The 18,938-nt window shown below is 41.3% G+C and overlaps 1 protein-coding gene across 1 annotated transcript; it reads right to left on the bottom strand.

Moving 5' to 3' along the window:
- Positions 1-5,361: 5,361 nt before the first annotated feature.
- LOC147443886 (uncharacterized) lies at positions 5,362-7,488 on the bottom strand. The gene is made up of 5 exons (XM_086528047.1): positions 6,856-7,488; positions 6,334-6,387; positions 6,016-6,274; positions 5,568-5,924; positions 5,362-5,489 (listed from the first exon to the last, which is right to left on the bottom strand). Exons 1-5 carry the CDS (start codon positions 7,486-7,488, stop codon positions 5,362-5,364), a joined length of 1,431 nt encoding a protein of 476 aa, XP_086384173.1.
- Positions 7,489-18,938: the final 11,450 nt, after the last annotated feature.

Genomic DNA, 18,938 nt, shown 5'->3' with positions numbered 1-18,938 from the left:
ACATACAAACACTTTATATTGTTTCCCATTAAGCAAGTACCAACGTTCCAACTATGCATGATAAAAAGAATGAGCAACATGCTAAAAGGTAAATCCACAAGCATTTGGATGAAAACAACACCATAGATCAATTATTCGAGTAGAGGCAAAGAGATGATCCCATTCTTGCCTTTACGCAAGTAACATATACAAATTGCCCGTGGTACTACCATTTGTAGCAGGGGTATTATTAAAGTCACCACAAAAAAATTCATTGGAAGTCCATGGTTGAGAAGAGATATCCTGCCTATAAAGCCACTATGTGCTCATAGAATGTATATGAATCACATTCATATATAAGACCATTCAGCAAACATTGCATAACCATCCATTGGCCATTTGGATCATTATGCAATAAAACAGGCTTAAGTTCATGATGAACTAGCATCAGTAAACCCGAGAAATTGTGCAAGCTAGCATATGCAATCCAATAACTGGCAAAATAAGAACATTGACCGGCAAATTGTGTTGATTATGTTCTTGCAAAACAACTATGTCTGCCCTACATGTATGTACATACTACCAGGTCAGTCGCCATTTATCAAGGCTGCATAACCCATGCACGTTGTACGAGATGCATTTAATTTGAGTTTGCATCTGGAATCATATGTACAAGAGGCAACAAACATAGGAATCAAGTAGAGGTGCCCATAGACACGTCTCCATCCACTAGATCCATATGAGAACCCATCGTCTGAGCTAATACAGGAATTGTCTCCACAGGTTTTACATGTGATGTGGAAGTCTCATCACGAAGTACATCTTTGTAAGAGTGCATCTCTTTTTCCCATGCATCAATCAATGTGCGATTTCCATTACAAGGAATTTGCTTAAATGATGTATACTTATTGGCATTAACAAAGGGAACATAATTACGAGAAGAAGGTGGCATACGAATCTTCAATGAATTTTTAGGCACCACCCAAGAGCCATCATCAGTAGGCCCAACATTTTTGCATTTTACAACAATCCCATTCCCAGGATAATTGGATTGCGATGTCTTGCCTTTCCCTTTCTCCAAATTCGTTAACAGTAGAGGCTCCATTCTGCTTACTTCACCAGTTGGTTTAGGATAGAGGTGGACAAAGGAATAGTTGAAAGAGGGGTTTGCAAGACCGGCTCCGGACATTCAGATTGCATATGACCAAACTTGCCACGTCGAAAGTAGGAATTCACAAATTTAGCCCATTTAAGTGTAAATGGATGCTTGCCCACCCATGGGTCTCCTGAGTCAACCATAATTCCTTCAGGAGTTTGTTTGTCAGCATCCCTAAGGATGCAAAACCTATTTGCGTTTACATCCAGCTTTAGGAGACAAATCACCTTACCAAGCTGCACAACCAACAATGGCAATAAATGTCTTCATATATGAGAGGGAAATCAACAATTTCCGCCCACACCAGGCATTTGTGATGAATAAGACTCTGATAGTTTTAGTGAGTACCCATGGTAGAACATGAGTTATTTGCGTATCAAAGAAGAGGGGAAACATCTCAAGGAGAAGATTTTTGGCTTTCTTATTTGCAAGCAAGACTTCAGAAAATCCGTGCACACCAAAGTAAATGCCACGAATAGCTTGTCATTTCAGGAGAAAATCGACCCAAATTTCGACATCTTGCACGGTAGGCATTTTACCCGGGAGAACAAGATGACTGCATTCATGGCATACTGCGCTACTGCATCCATGAGGTCCTGCACAAGAATACGCACCTCAAGAGTAGGCGCGTGACCATACTAGGCTTGCCGAGCCTCCTCAAAGTCCGCATACATGCAAGCCTTGATCTCCGAAGCAACCTTCGAAGCAGGTTCCATGGCTCTCCGATGCTTAAACACACATAGAGTGTCAAACATACATCAAGAAAGCCTCGCCCAACAAAAGCAAACGTTTGGAAAACGCTGTGAAAATTGTGGGAGGTAACTGAAACTCTGTACCAAGAAAGCCACAACAGTATTACATCATCCTGCACTAATTGTGCCACACTATTAAGCATAACACAATGTGAACAAGGTTAGCACCACATGCTGGCTGAAAACTCCCTGCCCTGACACAGCTTCTGCAGTACACCCCTACATGGCTGCAAAGCGATCCCACTGCCCAGCAAGTTGATGTAGAGATAGGCTACTGACGGGTACAAAGATTGTCATGCAGGCAACGAGGAGACAGGACGACTACGCACAAGGGTAGCAGCAGCTACCCGCACAGGGTCACATGTAGTCTCACGCACATGCTCACGCAGGCAAGGTACACACCCCTCACAGGCAGAGAACGCACAAAGGAGGTTGCGATAGACTTCACACGCACACACCACCTCTCTCTCTCTCACTCTCACACACACACACACACACACACAAATATAGATGCCTGAATAAGAGATATACAAAATATATAATACTCTTCTTCCTCAAAACAAAGGAAACAATAAAGGGATTAGAAATTTTCAAAGGAATCTAAAACCTAGAAAGCATTTATACCGACCAAATATTCACGAAGAACCTTGTCCTTAGAGCTTCTAAGGAAACAGAGGTCATCTTGAAGAGAGATGTTTTGTGAAACGAGATTAGTTCAATAAAAAGATAATGAATGTAACAACAACAAAACATAAGAGAGGTTTTGAAAAGAAGGAAGTGCAAAAGTTGCTTACATAGCTTGTGGTCCTCGCCCCCCTTCTCTCTCTCTCTCTCTTGCTCTCTCGCTCTCGACTTCTTTCGTGATAATTGCACCACCCACAATAGAAGAGCTTGAGCCCTTCACAAAGAGTGGGTGGATGTGTGATAGTGGGATATCCTCTTACATGTCTCCACTTCTCATAACATGGAGAGATATTGGACTATCTCTTCATTAGTTCACATTGGTGATGGTTCTACTTTGCGTGTGGTTAGTGTTCAAAATATTCTCTTTAGATTTTTATTTAGAATGATGTGCTTCTTGTGCCTAAACTTTCAACAAACCTCTTCTCGATCTTAAAATCAAATTCTAAAGGTCTTGGAATCTACTTTGGTGATGAAGTCGTTGATAGAAAGAACTTGTATATTGTGGCTCATGGTGGTTATCAAAGAAGGTGACTTGTATCATATACAACATTTCTCTAATAAGTTGCAACCACAAAAGTCACATCTACATCGGGTGCTTTGCAAATGTAATGCGTTTCACATTGCTACTTTGTAACATCTTGCTTCTAGGGATATGGCTAGCTTTGCTCTTCATCATATTTTCTATTAATGTGCAAAACGCAAATCACACAAGGAATCCTTTTTAGAGGAGCCCACTTAATGTGCCTCTTAAGTTGGTTCATGCTAAATGTGTAGGGCCTACAGAGGTGGGTTCGCTAGGTGGTTCCTAGTATTATTTCATCTTATTGATGATTTCTCTAGAAAGACATGATTAATTTTTTTTGCTAAAAAACTTCAAAGAATGGATAAGTCAAGTTGAAAACTAGTCTAACTCTACTCTATCTTGAAAATTGATAGTAGAGGTTAATTTAATCTCCTGCTCGTCCTGCTCCTGCACGCAATCCCCACCATTTGTCGAGCAATTTCTTCAACGATTGATGAGGCAGCTGGGCATGCGCAAGAAGTAAGCCAACTTACTTACTCCAGCTTTGAGCCACTAGTAGAGAGAGAGAGAGAGAGAGAGAGAGAGAGAGAGAGAGAGAGAGAGAGCTGGAACCAGCAACATGTGTAGCTTTGCAGATCACCTGTCATACTTACACGCAATCACAGACCGTGGCCTCGTGATTGAGCGAGCAGCAGGGGAGATCCATGCAAGAGAGAAAACCAATCCCGTTGAGGTAAGACAGCTGGGAACCGGGCTTGCGAGCAGCTAAGGGGAGAGAGATGATACATAATAGGCAATGCAGGAGTTGTAGCGAGGAAATGAACTCCGCGTGATAGCAACTGGGCAGGATAGGAGTGCTCCCTCTGGATGCAAGACAATTGGAGTTGTGCCTTGGGTTATTAGAGTGCAGCTGGGCAGGAGTGCTCCCTCTATATGCAGGGTAGTTGGTAGGCAAGACATCGTTGTATGGGGCCATCACAGGTGCAAAAAACGCTGTCGGGCGAGACATCATGCCAGCTTGTTCCCCCCATTCGTTATCCTACATCAACCTATCGTTTTCCATGTTGGAGTTTGTACTAGCTAAGGCACACCTAAGCTGGGGCTAGGTTGGGCTGCCGTGCATTGTCAAAAATTTGAGGGGGCATGCGCATGCAAGTAGAATGGGCGAGGAGGATGCTGACTGTCTTGTGTGAGCTCGGATGGCAATGATAGAGACACGATGATGTTGATTGAGGGAGAACGGCGTAGGCAAGAAAAGCATAGAGGCGAGTCAGATGTGCATCATCGTCATCGGCACATCACTGCCGTTTGTCTGATTGCCTTGGTATATATGAGTCAAACTAGTATGCCTTGATTGCCAAGCTTTGGAGGAGAAGGCATGAAGTTGGAGAAGGCATAAAGTTGGAGAGTGACGGAATGAGTTTTTCAGAAGCAAGAGCAAGGAATACTATTAATTTGTGCTGAAGGCAAGGTGCAACATTTGTACATGTATAAATTTTTTTGTAAAATATATAAGTTGTTGTTGCTACATGATTTGTTTCTTATTAGCTGATCGTTTTTTGTAGAAGAATTAGACATGGGGTTGCTGGAATGGATTGTTTGTTTCTCTTGGTGTTATTGCAAGACATTTAGGTAATGTGGACGGACTAGTATGTTGATAAGCCATTGAGCTGTAGTACATGTAGTGGTTGAATCCTAAAATTTGAAAGCTGAATGATGTTCTTGTAGAGGAAAGCAAGAACATAAGGTAAACATAATATGACATCAGGGAAAAAATTGCAGAACATAACCTGAACAAAACATAACTTAAAGAAAGTGTCACAGATAATAGAGAAGTATAACATAAAAATTCACAGATATTAGAGGAGAAGACTCTTGAGAAGTAATTGAATACAGAAGAGAAAACTGAACGAGACTTGCTACCTTACAGCAAAGATTAAGTTTCATTGCACGCTATATTTTTCTATGGTGTTTTAAATAATAGTATTTCTTGCAGTTTGGAGGATGTCCCTTCAAATTATTGTATCCTTTGGTGGATGTTTCATCTTGAGTAATTATCTCTTGTGCTTCCAATGCAATAGCAGTGTTCCTATCGTGTGTATTGTGCAGTACATGAAACTCAAAGTTTTGACAAAATGGGGGAAACGACGACACATCATGTTTCATCCGTTTTGGTGGATTTGTCATGTGTGCTCTTTTCCTAGCTTCAAAATCAGATGTCATGCCTATGTAAACACGGTTATTGATTTTGCACCTAATAGAGTAAACTATATAGTTCTCTTCGTCTGTCGTTGTCTTTTGGGAATTGGAGTAGCGTCGGAACGTGCTGCTTCCTCTTGTGAAGTTGTTATGTTGTTGGGGATCTCCTTGTTGGTTTCGTTGTCGATGTCTTGCATTAAAGTGACGTGCTCAATTAGTATGCAAGCAGATAATACTTAGATAATTATATTCTATAAGGGGTGTATATGGTTACCATGTAGTGGTTCAAGCTTTCGAAATGGATCGGTTGTCTCACCGAACCGGGCATCAAAAAGGTCTCTATTAAAATGCCAGGTGAATTTCTCATCAGTTAAGAATGCTCTCTCGTTCTCTTTGAATTCGTTCCCAAACTCTTTGACCATGTTGGAAAGTGCCTGGCTTGCTGTATTCTTGTCGAGAACAACCAATTTGTCGAGGGCAATTTTGTAACCATAGTGCAGCATCTCGATTGCATAGGTGGTGATTCCAGCAGTCTTTGTGTTCAGTATTTCTTGGGCTTCTGTGTCTAGCAATAGTTTGTTTGACTCATCAAAGTCAATGCCCAACGATAGCAGTATCTCTTTTTGTAACCCTGTAGAAAAAGAAGGTTAGATGTTGTAGAAGCAACCAAATTTGTTAATTTTTAATGTTTGCAATACAAGAATATGAAGAGGTCGAAGTACCTATTGCCAACTTTAGCTTGTTATTTCTATATTCTTTGTTTCGATTGCTGCATTTATTGATGTATGAGTGGAGGAGTTGAGTCGTGCGGAACCCTTCAATGAATGTAGCCGGGGCCTCGCCAGCCATATTTGCTAGTCGCATTTGATTTGAAGATGGGTATACAGAATAATTGTTTTTTGGTTTTGAGGTAGCTCCGATGTTGATGAATTTATCAAATATCTGAATGATAGAGAAAGAGAAATATGATGGTTGAGTTTTCTACATATTGAATGGCATAAAATGTAGCTACAAAATAGATTAATTCAAGGAATGGTTACCTGATCTGTGTCCATGAGGAGGTGCCGGAGGTTGTTAGTTGCTATGAAGGAAATCTGCAGTCAAGAAAACTGGCGTCAAAGAATTGATTGTGTAGTCCATATGGGCACCTTACGAGATGAAAGACCGAAAGAGGTAGAGGACTTGTTTGTGAAAAAAAAGCGAGGAAATGTCTAAAAATAAGCGAGGAAATGTCTAAAATCAAGCGAGGAAATGTCTGACCATTGGGGGAGTGTTCTACTAGCCGGCCAAAACATCCTTGGGGTTGGGATGTTCAATATTTTAAGATGGTGTCTTTCTGTCACATGAGAGAACATGACGTATGCCAATCCTGGCGCGAAAGCTTGTTTTATAATGAGGATGGCTTTCTTTGATATCGTAGCTCCTTGCGATTTGTGTCCAGTGATTGCGTACGCGAGTGACAAAGGGAATGTGCTTTTGTGGAACCATTTGCAATTGATTGCTCTTGTAGCATGTTTAGTCCTTCGTACTGTCATGGTGGTATTAGTGGAAAGTAGCATTACTTCTATAGCAGCAATTTGACCGGTACAGTCATATGAATAGGAAAGTGTACGACAAGTGGATCCATTCGCGGCACCCATAGCCAAGTTAATTTTTTCTGTAATCATACATCTAGCCCCAATTGTAGTATTGTCCATCTCATGGAATCCCTTGTCCTGGAGCCATTCCTGCAGCAATGGTTCGTCAAGAGCATTGGTCTTCAGTGGAATGGCAACAATATCAGATGCCGAGAAGGACTTTTGCAGAATCAAGTTGTTGTACTTATATACGTCCTCCCTATGAGTACATATTAGTGTAGTAGCATCATCGATTACTCGTAGGAGTTCAGTTTCATTAATTACACATTGTGAAAGTGTTTCTGCTATCTGCTGTTCTGTTGGTTGCTTGATACGGATTGTATCCAAGAATTGGACGTAAGTGGGGTCTGCAGCATGGCGAACTGAGAAGATCATGTTGTGGGTAGTGGCTGCAGCCATGTAAGCTAAGTTTTGTATGTTGCAAACATGGCATAATGGCTCCTCGTGATGACAGACTGGACGAAGTTGCGCCAAATCCCCAAAAAGCAAGATGAGCTTCTGACTCAATGGGTCAAGAAGTGTTCCGTTGTTGATGTTAACTATCTGGCGAATGACCATATTGAAGATTGTACTCGTTAGGATTGACATCTCGTCTATAATAATGACGTTGGCACTATGTATAGCGACAAATATTTCATCTGTGGGATGAATTGCTTGTGGGAAATGCTGTTTGGAACAAGGAATCCAGAATTGATAGTGGACTGTAGTTGCAAGGCTGCTAAGGCGAGCAGCAACTGCTCCAGTTGATGCAGTCAGGATAACGGTCTTATTTTTTTTATGAAGCTTGAGGTGAAGAATTTTATGAGGAATGTTTTTCCACATCCTGGAACGCCTGTAATGACATGGAGGCCATTACTAAGGCCTGATATATGATCGAAGATTTCTTGTTGTTGAGAGGTCATAACTACATTGTTGGTCTTAGCGAACTCTTGCAGTAGCTTCAACATTCTAGCGCGACTTTGAGATACTCCTGGTTCAACTGTGTCATTCACTGTACAAGTGAGTGGATCTTCACGGTTGAGGATGAACTTTGGTTTTATGAGATTTAAAGTGTGTCTTGTATTTTCAGAGAAGAGAATATTGCGGTGGGTGTGCTCATTGTACGAAGAGGATGTGTTGGTTGGTGATAGAAGTTCCATCTCATTCCTAAAGGGAAGTTTTTGCAACAAGACATTGAAGAAGAATCCCTCTGTTTGATGGCCAGGATCATACTCTGTAAATCTTACGAGGCGTTGTTTCTCTATGATGCTGTTGCTGTACGCATCGCGAAAACTCACTACAAGAGAATTTTCGTGTGGCTTTAGAATTTTGTATCTTCTGTGGTAGTCATAGAATGTAATCTTTTCAAAATGAAGGGGCCTTGCACAATATAAATCAATTGGATGCATGACTATAGTCTGGCTACGAGATAGCAACCGTTGCCGTAGTGATGGTGGAGAGGAGTCAATGTATTCAACCCTTTCACTCCTTGTGATGATTGGAATCTTCAAAAAGTTGATTGATGCCTCTGTTGTAGATATTGGCTTTGATAATACAGAGGCTACAATTAGTTGAAGCTTTACTTTGTCCAAGCCGTGAAGTCCAAGCCTTGCTGCATCATCTGTGGAGAGGCTTAGTTTTCCAAGGGGTTCTGGTTTCATTGCATATTTGAGAAGGTAATGCGATATAGATGAATTTGTGACTCTTTGAATATTCATGTGTGCCTTCCATAGGAGCAAGATTGTGGGATGGTATGGGACAACATTTTGATGGTCATATCCAGGACGGTAGTAAAGCCATCTAGCAGTACAGGCATCCATAGTTGAAGTCGTGTTGTATTGTGGTTCAAATGGGAAGCCATATTTGCACACTCTAGCTGATCTCATGACTCTGCAAGAGTCTCTGCATCTGTGTATCTGTTTTGTGGTAACGAGGGTTCGCAGCTCGGTGGTGAAGATGTCTTGTGATTCTGCTGGTATGTATGCAGCAATCTCGTTTGTAACTTGGCACAGATCTGCGTTAGAGATCCATAGAATGACATGTGCATGCAGTGAGCCTCGATTTTGCACTTGTAGCGCACCATGTGATGCTCTACATGGCCAATTATGGTGCTTCCATTGATGATGTATTTATTCAGGAATGCGTGCAAGCGAAGGTGAAACAATGTTGCACACTCTACAGGGCAATCGTTCGACTTGAAGTCTTGGTTGTAGCCTTGAGCAAGTTTTTCAATTGTGATGACTTCTTGCCATCTTGTTTGGGAAACCTCATCAGCAGTGAATGTCAAGAACAGATGTGGTAGTCCCCATGTGTCCACCATTGTTATGAGGTCTCTCAAGTTTCGTCGATGCCATGGTGGAGTACCTGGCATTGTGGCTGGGAGATTGTATCGAATAATATGCTTTATTGCATCATGTGTAGATGCCGTGGTGTGTGCTTGTTGGTAGTTATCAATATCTCTTTGCAAAAATGTACTATTTGTGGAGTTTGCAATCATGATAGCTTGTTTCAATTGGTACATCATGAGCAAATATGGCTTGTACAATGTGTATACAGTGAAGGAAGTTCCGATTCTCATTCTAATGTATTCACTAAAGTCAAATTCTCCTTGGTAGTTTCCTTTCCCCTGGGGAAGAGGAAAGGGAATATCCCTGATTCTAATGTAATATCCTGTACTTCAGATTCATGAGACGGAAGTCCATTGTATTGAAAGCTGACTGTTCGCTCGCTTAGAGAAGTGGTATCGCGTATTTGTATGGAACCAAACTCGTGTTTGTCTTAGCAGTAAATGCAGTTCTTTTTGTTGTGCTGAACAAATTTTGCAATATGCTAATTTCACATTGTGCTTCTGCTTGTTGCATATGTTCAAATGGATTGTTCTCTGAGTGGTCCCTTACGATATTCTGTATAGCTGATGCTGATAGAATACAGATAGATGTCTTTTTGTTTGGCTGCTCAACAATGCACCGGTACTTCTTGAGAATTGGATTATTTTGTATGTTGTTTTGGGTATATTTTTTTGGTAGATTGTAAATGCCGCACCTTCCGCAGATGGAAATGTTGTGAGCTGTGATGTTGCATTCCTCTTGCCAAGCCTCATAAATATGTTGCACACTAAACCATGAAGAAGCAACAGGACAAAGTATGACTTTTTGTCTATTCATAGTTTGAAAAGTGGCGTATTCCCGACCTCTTTTGCGGGTAGCACGTAGCGTAGTAGCGATTGCCATTGGGAAAGCCCACACTTAAATGCAACTGTGAACACAAGAGATATAAATTAGCCCAATTCAAATTAGAAGTGTCTAATACAATGAAATTGGACGACAAAAAAAAAGTAGAAGGGATGAATATAATAGAAGTAGGCAACAAATCAATGTTCAAAGAACTGTTGCAAACCATAATGGAGCTTTTAGCTAATACTGAAGAAGGGCATGCTAATGTTGGAGACAAGTTGGAAGAAAAGAATAGAATCTCTATAATGAATAAAAAGAGCTTGGTAGTTGTGATAAATTTTCTAGGCTTAGTGGGAAAAAGAAATACACATTTCACAGATGGGACGCAAGCATTGTTCGGGGTGCATATGCAGCTGTTCCAGATCTTTATCTAAATCAGAGAGCGTCTTTCTTTCAGATAGATTCTCTAGAAGGTAGGCATTGTTGATTATATTTTGTATGGCTGCAAGCTTGATAGCATTGCTTCTTTGCATCAAGTCAACTTTGTAATATACACAGAATTCGTTGCAGAAAATACCGAGCTGATTGATGACCCATGCAAGTGCATATACATCGGTTGATTTGCTCCAAGGGCATGTAGATCTGGTATTCAATAGTTTAGATACTCGCCAAGGCCTTTTGGCATGATCTTTTGGCTTAAAAATATTTGTTGGTCTTCTCTCATATGGTGGTCGAAGGGCAAGACCCCAATCTATAATGCCTACTCTTGGTATTCCCTCTCCTAAGAAATCTAGCATAATGTTCCAAGGGTGAAGGTCATTGTGAATAACTCCATTGTCATGTGCAAATGCCAAAGCTTTTATTAGTGCATGAATCAAAGATGAAGCATGATTGATGATAAGCCTGCATTGCTGCACCTCCAGTTCCGTTGGTTTTTTGTGTTTTTGATCACCCATGGCAAGTACAATTTCACTGATGCTTCCAGAAGGTGTAGGCAAACACTCCATCAAATCGCCAAGGAAGATCCATTGAAATAAGGAAATACAAGTATCCATGGTGATTGAGCTGTATGTGCAAAAGCACGCACAATACCTCGGTGATTGAGCTGTATGTGCGTGCAAGAGCACGCACAATCCCTCGGTGATTGAGGTCAACGCTGCTCTCGATTGCGAATGATTTGAATTGTTGTTTTGCTTGACCTTTGAATTCTTTACAACATTACACATTGTTGGATGGAAGGAAAGAAATCCCTTCGATCTTGCATTCATAAGTGTCTCCATATGACCCAGATCCTAGTTTCCTTCCTCGTTTTATAGCCTCAAATGGAATGCCCAAGGTGACAGAGCAAAATGAGTTGAATAAAGTTTTCTGAATGTGCAAATGAGACATCGATCCTCTGGTATCTTGAAGGGTCTCTTTCCGCAATTTCTTACTGAAGGTGTTCTGTGTGTCAATATTCCTTGCGTGAGCTGATTTTTCCTTTTCAAGCTTCCAGCAGTTATACCAATGTTGTAATTTCTCCATTTGTATGTCCTCTAATAAGTCAGCTCGTAGGTCAATAGCACATTTTGGCATGTCTCCAACAATACTAAAGAGAAGGTGCTGCACGTCACTAATATCTGCACCCTCAAACTTCAAGGTTGTTGAGCGGGCCACTTCAAGAGCAAGGCTTGCAAGCACCGCTCATCTCGCAAGGTTGTTGTTATCTCGTCCAATGTGAGGGCATCAACTACACACACTAATTGTGTGCGTAATCTCTTTTTCAATTGCACTGCTTGTTCGGGAAGCATTTTACCTACAACCATTGAAATGACATTATCATGTATTGGCGGGAGCATTTATCACTTCACAGCTCAAAAGGGGAGCTAGATTTCTTACAGCAATGACAAGTATTGTATTGACAAGGAGGAGGGAATGGAAATCAATAAATTAGTGTATCTAAATAAATTTTGTAAATGACAGCAAATAGTTGATAAAGCAGTGCAATATGTTTGGTCAAGATCCATGCTTGTAACCTAGGATGGGCCCTCCACATACAAACTAATAGGAAGTGCAATTGTTTCACATTAAATGGCGTTCTAAGGGTAACAACTAATGGGACTTGTGCTCCTACAATGGAAACTAGCAGAAAGTGGCTCGGTTAGGCACAACGACATGGGGGGGTCAACATGATAGCCATTGTTATAGGGTGGGATCCGATCTTTGCAGTCGACAAGTTAACAATGGAATTCTATAACTAAATGTAACTTTACAGTTTAAAAAGGGGGTGCGTACAAAGGAGGCAATCACCACAGTGTGTCTGGATGGGAGACAACGACATTTGCAATCGACAGGACGATTGGTGTCGAAGTAATAATCATGCTTTTGGTATGTGATAAATTTTACAGTTCAAGACAAGGACGTACACAAATGAGAGAAGATGACATTTGCAATAGATAAGGCAATTGATGTCGAAGTGATCAGGCTTTTGGAGTGCCAGGTAGGTCTCTATATTTACGCCACAACAGAAGTAAACTCATTTTATAGTTTCAGCGGGGGGTGTGCACAAATGAGATGATGACTATAGTGTGTGAATGGGAGAGCACGACATTTGCAATCGAGAGGAAGATTGATGTCAAAGTGATCAAGCTTTTGAAGAGTCATACAGTCATTCACATCTACCCAACAACAGAAGTAAAATTCAGTTTTGTTCTTAATACCCTAAATCGATATGTACCCTAAACTCAGTTCTCTTCTTAATACCCTAATGACAGAGTGTCAAGGAAATATGGTTTCTCAATGAAAAAGGCAATGTAGAAGTTTTGCGTTAATTGATAGCATGGAATTATTTGTTGCAGTAACCTATACAATGCAGTGAGGGCGAGTTTTTTGAAATGGGGCCTCTAAACCCAAACCAATGGGCCTACCCTCACAAAATGTTCGTAAAGAGGTACGCACACTACTTGGGGCACCACCTTCTTTTGGGAGTGGAGAAGGAAACCAAATCAAAATAACACTTGCACTCACCCACTCAAGCAACACACTTTGAAAACCCCCTTACTCTATATACACTTTGGACACTTGAACACCATCAACGATTATGCAACCCAATGCCGTGCATCAAAATGAAATATGCAATTTGTGGAATAGCATTCACCTTCTCCCCATAAGAATACCCATAATACATTCAAACTCTTCCTCTCTCAAGAACTCATCAAAAAATAATGTGCACAAGACTTGCCTCTCAAACACACAAGAGAATCACTTACATCAAACTAACACACATTGCATAGAGAGCTCATCTCCATCTATGCAATGTCGTGACACAAATAAAACCACCATGAGAGGTAGCCGCATGCATATGTAATGAAGCAAAAGAGAGTTGGAGTGAGAAATTTCTTTAGACCAATTGAATAAGTGTGGAGAAACAAACCAATGGTAAATTGAGAATAGAACACTTACTTGATTTCTCGCACACCTTTTAAGGGGAGGACAGACGCTTGCTAACCATCACGAATTGTGACACTTGAAAGTTTTGAAGATGATTTCATGATCATTAACATAACCATGAGAGAGATCATGATGTATTTACAAGTTATTGAGGTGCTACAAATGATTTATTGGGTTGATGGAGTAAGAGATTGTAGAATGGAAAGAGTGGAGAATAGAGTTGCACTTCCTCCAAAGAGGAGGGTTAGGAGGGAGGATGTGAAAGAGGGAGAGTTGGGGTTTTCTCTACTATTGATCAAGAAACAACATGAAGTTGAAAATATAGGTGTGTGTCCTTGAGTCTCTCCAAGGGGGGCTATTTATAGTTGTGTAGGAGTGGGATTATGCTACACTTAATTAGAGTAAGTGATTAGACCTAATTAAGTATCCTTTGACCACTCATTGAATATTGGACATAAAAAGGACTATTTATTCACCAAAAATATCATTTTAGACCGTGAAGGCTCCATAGGGGTGCATAATGTAGGTGGGCCCCACCATGAGGCCCTACGGGTGGCTCCTGCGGGGTATCTCAACTTGTCTGTTTTGGCATTTAGAAAACATCTTTAGGTTGGTCCCATCACATACAAGTGACCTTGAACACTCATTGCTCTTCTAGAAGATGAGTAGGGGAAAAATAAGATCTCACCCTCTCGATTTACTTGATTTACAGTTCCCTTTTGCTGCGAATCTGACAGATTTACACTATTTTGACCATAACTTTTTACCTGTAGCTCGGAATGACATGCTTCAAAAGGCAAAATTGACCTTCTCAACATGTTTGATATGAATTTGGACTATTATTCTCGCCCATGCACCAAATAATTCGGTTTGGAAGGTCCACACTAGGCTAGGGAACCTTTTGCTTCCAAGTCTTCTTGTATGGGCCCTTTGCTTGTATGCATCCAAGGGGAATCATGCTTTTTCAAAAGGCTATGATGCTTAAACAAATAGAGGAGGGCCCAATATTATTTGCTTGTGAAAAGAATATACAATTGGAGTCTTTTTGAAAGGAGAGAAACTATATGTATATTCTTAAGAGATATTGGGCCACCTATGTAGGGGGCATAGAAAACTTGTAGAGAGGGACCATAATCTTTGGTAAAGACAAGTGGAGAGTTGATTTCCATGGGAATTTATCTATATGGGGTGGAAGATGGATATATTATTTTTCTACTACTAATTCACAAGAGGTAAGAAAGTTTGGGGGTATATAGTTGGTTATTGTATGCTTATTCTATTTACTAAGCAAAAAAGAAAAGGGTGGTAATATAAATATATGACTAAGGTGACATTTTTGGGAAGAGTATAATGTATGTGTCGCCACAAAGGTTAAACGAAGAGGGAGAATTTACTCTAGATAACTTAATAGCGTAGAAAAATATATACACATATGAGGAAGAGGACGTTGAGTAGGCTGACAAATGTTGCAAAAAGATGGTTACCATTTTATGCCACTCAGCAGCAACATGCACGTGCAACATGCTAGTGTTTTTTGTGCAAACATCGTGCACAGAATGCTGGTGTGTTGTGGGGAAAAAAAAAACCATACATAAGTATGGTGTGGAGTTGGCACAATTCTCCACATTTTTTATAATACTGTAAGGAATGTGCCTTTCCCCCACCACTTTTATCCCCTCCACTGTTGAAGGGGGACTTATGCTTTTCCTCTGGTGTTAGAGGGGCTAGTTTTTTTAGTAAAATCATTTTTGTTAAAACGACGATAGTTTCCTTGTCTTACATTTGATTCAAGAAACAAGCATGCATGCAGTATTTTTTAAGAAAGGACTAGCATGGCCACTTCAAAAAAAGTAATTGGGTACTGTTCAATAGTATAATAAAAAATAGTATAATCAAAACGCCTTCCACTAACAACATCAGTGTGAATTACTTCAAAAAACTAATTGGCAACAATATAATCGAAAAGCCTTTGACTAACAGTACCATCGTGAATTACTCAAGATGCATGCAGACTCCCTCTCGTGAATTACTCAAGATGCACGCAGACTCCCTCTCTCTCTCTCTCTCTCTCTCTCTCTCTCTCTCTCTCTCTTTATCATACCATCGTGAATTACTCAAGATGCACGCAGACTCTCTCTCTCTCTCTCTCTCTCTCTCTCTCTCTCAGATTGGCTTAGACAAACCGCACCACATTTGGTATACATATCGAGCAAGGCGTAGGTCTCCTTGCAGGATTCTCAAAACCGATATTAGATAATCAAGGTAAACAATTTTTTGCGATATGATCGTAAATTTCATGATGTCTCTTTTGCTTTCTCTCTCTCTCTCTCTCTCTCTCTCTCTCTCTCTCTCTCTCTCTACTTTCTTGACATAAGATTTACTCAATATGGAGATGTGAGCAAGCCCATTAGTGAAAGCCCCAAAGTCCACAAATGCGACGAACGTTTGGATGGCAACAACCTTGCCGGGGAACTGAGCTCCGGGAACCAGCTCAGCGGGGCTACGAGTCAGCCAAGATAAACGCCTTACCTAGGAGACGTTCTTCTTACTGCTACTCCTACTAGATGATCGCCTTGCTTGCGTCTTCTCTGCTGGGGCGGAAGAGACGTCGCTGCTACTAGAATCAAGAGCGGTGTCCTCATTGCTGGTAGAGGTAGAGACATGATTGCTAGTAGCGGGTTGCATCAGCAGCCACACTCTGCTCCACATCCGCCACACTTGGCTTGGCATCCACCGCAGCAACTGAAATCAGTAGCCACACTCTGCTCCACATCCACCACACTTGGCTCGGCATCCACCACAGCAACTGAAATTGCAACTAAAATTGTACTGAAATTGAAACTGACTGAATCTCTCTCTCTCTCTCTCTCTCTCTCTCTCTCTCTCTCTCTCTCTCTCTCTCTCTCTCTCCAGCTATGAGTCAGCCAAGCCAATGAACGCTCTCTCTCTCTCTCTCTCTCTCTCTCTCTCTCTCTCTCTCTCTCTCTCTCTCTCTCTCTCTCTCTCTCTCTCTCTCTCTCTCTCTCTCTCTCGCCCCCCGACAGAGCAAGAAAATGCAACACACTATAGACTGCAAATCTCTTCTTCTTCTTCTTTTCCGGCCTGGGCTGCAGTCCCTCCCCCCCCCTCTCTCTCTCTCTCTCTCTCAACCAAGGAATATTTACCTTGTTACTTCTCTACGCTACCTTCTTCTCCACTCCATGTCAATTGCTCTCTGCGTCAATGTTCTTCTGCACTGCGTCAATTGCTCTCTCTCTCTCTCTCTCTCTCTCTCTCTCTCTCTCTCTCTCTCTCTCTCTCTCTCTCTCTCTCTCTCTCTCTCTCTCTCTCTATGTGCGCGTAGGTTGCTTTTATGCACGCTAAGAACGGTGCGCTGCGGCTACTATATAAGGTGGTGGCTGCGCGCTTTTATGCATATTTTTAGCAGTTAAATTACCACCAGCGCAGTTAAGGTAAACAATAATTATCTCCTCCAATGAGGTATTGCCAAGTGGCCTAGGTCTCCTTACAAGATTGGCAAAAACGATATTAGATAATCAAGGTAACAAGATGCTCTCTCTCTCTCTCTCTCTCTCTCTCACACACACACACACACACACACACACACACACACACACAATATTTCCTAGAATCCCAGTTCTCTCCTATTTCGTGGAGGCAATTCGCGAATAGAATCCAGCTGTAGGAAACACGTGACGGTCTAGACACACACTCTCTCTCTCTCTCTCTCTCTATGGACCCGAGGCAGCTTGTCTCTCTCGCTAGCAAAGCTACCTACTCCTGCAAGTTGATATGGGAGCCCAGTTAGCAAGACAGACGTGTGTGCATTGTGACATTCACATAAACTCAATTTTTAATCCGTACACACAACGGGCGGTGGTAGATGTATTGTACTCATTTTTGGAAGTCCAAGGCATTACCTGGCTCACTGAAGTCAAGAAGTCCTTTGTAACTTGTAGTGTATTGTACTCGTTTTTAGCCCCTTTTGCTAAGTTTTCCTGGTGCTTGGAGGAGGCTACGAAAATCATGCAGCAGCTACAACACTCCAAGTTTGGCAAGTTTGTGCTGCCCATCTTTGATGGCGTCTAGCAAATCAACGTCTTCGACTAGAGAAACACACTGCCATTCAACACTGTTTGTAAATATAGGCCCTCGCTAGTGGGGCGCCTTTATTGACAGGAGGAGGAGGGCCCATGCAATAATCATGAGCATTGAGCACCCCATAAACCCGCTGGTCATGCAAGGTTGAGGATTGCAATCAATGTGAGCTCTAGCCTCTCTCGTCTTCTCGTGTTGCAAGCCTTTAATATCGTTTGACATGTGCACTCACTTGACACTACTTCTAGATGTTTCGTGGGTTTCAAACGGAGTTGATTGACAAGAGCTAGGTACAAGTATTTCAAGTTTCAAACACCATCTCAATGAATGGAAGGACACACACTCAAGCTTAGATGGAGCAAGGCATCAACATTGTGAGAAGTAGGATTCTTGGGTCCAAGAGATTGAGTTTGCAAGGTGCTCTATTACACACTCAACCAAAAGTTTTGTGTCTTTCGTCTCATGATTCTTGCATTATGCTACATACGGTGGAGCAGCTCAAGTCCCAAAGTCAATGCCTTTGAAGTTCTAAATGGCACTCTTGCCAAAGCTTATAATCTCACCAAGAATAACTTCAACGTTGCTGAGGGCATTGTGGTGTTGCTAGATATCTTGAAGTAACTTGACTGCGTCATAGTGATTCATGGCATTGATAATGGCAAGGAATAGTTGAAAAGTTTGCTTGTATTTTGCTCTTCAAGAATAACTCCATGCACTTTTTGGCGGTGCAATCCAAGAGGACAATGCGGTTGTGATGGGAGATGGCTTTCATTTTACAATCTGCACGACAGTAGGAGGTTGCCACCTATCCAGTGTTGACCTCTCTCTCTCTCTCTCTCTAAGGTCTTTTGGGATAGTTTCCTACGACGTTAAAATTATATCCTTCTTCTTCTTCTTCTTCTTCTTCTCTCTCTCTCTCTCTCTCTCTCTTTTGCTTTTGTAAAGTAGAGAGAGATTCTACTTCTCTCTTCTCCGCCCTTACAAGAGGGCGAAAATGAAAGACATGAAACAATAACTACACACTCTGCTTCAAGTTTTTCCTACAAGTAGTGCAAAGGTTGTGGAAATTTAGAAGATTGCCTGATGAGTTATGGAAATTATTTGTAAAGGATAGGAAACAGTTACAGAGTTATGGAAATTATTTGTAAAGGATAGGAAACAGTTACAGACTTCAAGTCTTTTCTACACACTTAGTTTATTGGGTGTTTCTAGAAGCAAAGGTTATGTCATCGTGCCAAATTTGTTGTTTTGATTGTGCGGGTTCTATAATTTGTAGAGTGAAAACATAGTGCTCAATATGTCTTTCTTGGTTGTTTTGGCCTAACACAT

The sequence above is a fragment of the Adiantum capillus-veneris genome, chromosome 13 (genome assembly GCF_014529385.1).
Source record: "Adiantum capillus-veneris isolate H3 chromosome 13, ASM1452938v2, whole genome shotgun sequence".
NCBI classification, from domain to species: domain Eukaryota; kingdom Viridiplantae; phylum Streptophyta; class Polypodiopsida; order Polypodiales; family Pteridaceae; genus Adiantum; species Adiantum capillus-veneris.
This window is presented reverse-complemented; position numbering and strand designations above follow the sequence as displayed.

Excerpts from the sequence above, each read along its gene's own strand:
- LOC147443886 (XM_086528047.1), bottom strand. The coding sequence starts at position 7,488 with ATGGTCATTCGCCAGATAGTTAACATCAACAACGGAACACTTCTTGAC. Across the intron at positions 6,388-6,855 it reads GTCAAATTGCTGCTATAGAA|ATTTCCTTCATAGCAACTAA; the intron begins GTAATGCTACTT and ends TCTTGACTGCAG. Across the intron at positions 5,490-5,567 it reads AAAGCTTGAACCACTACATG|TGCAAGACATCGACAACGAA; the intron begins GTAACCATATAC and ends ACGTCACTTTAA.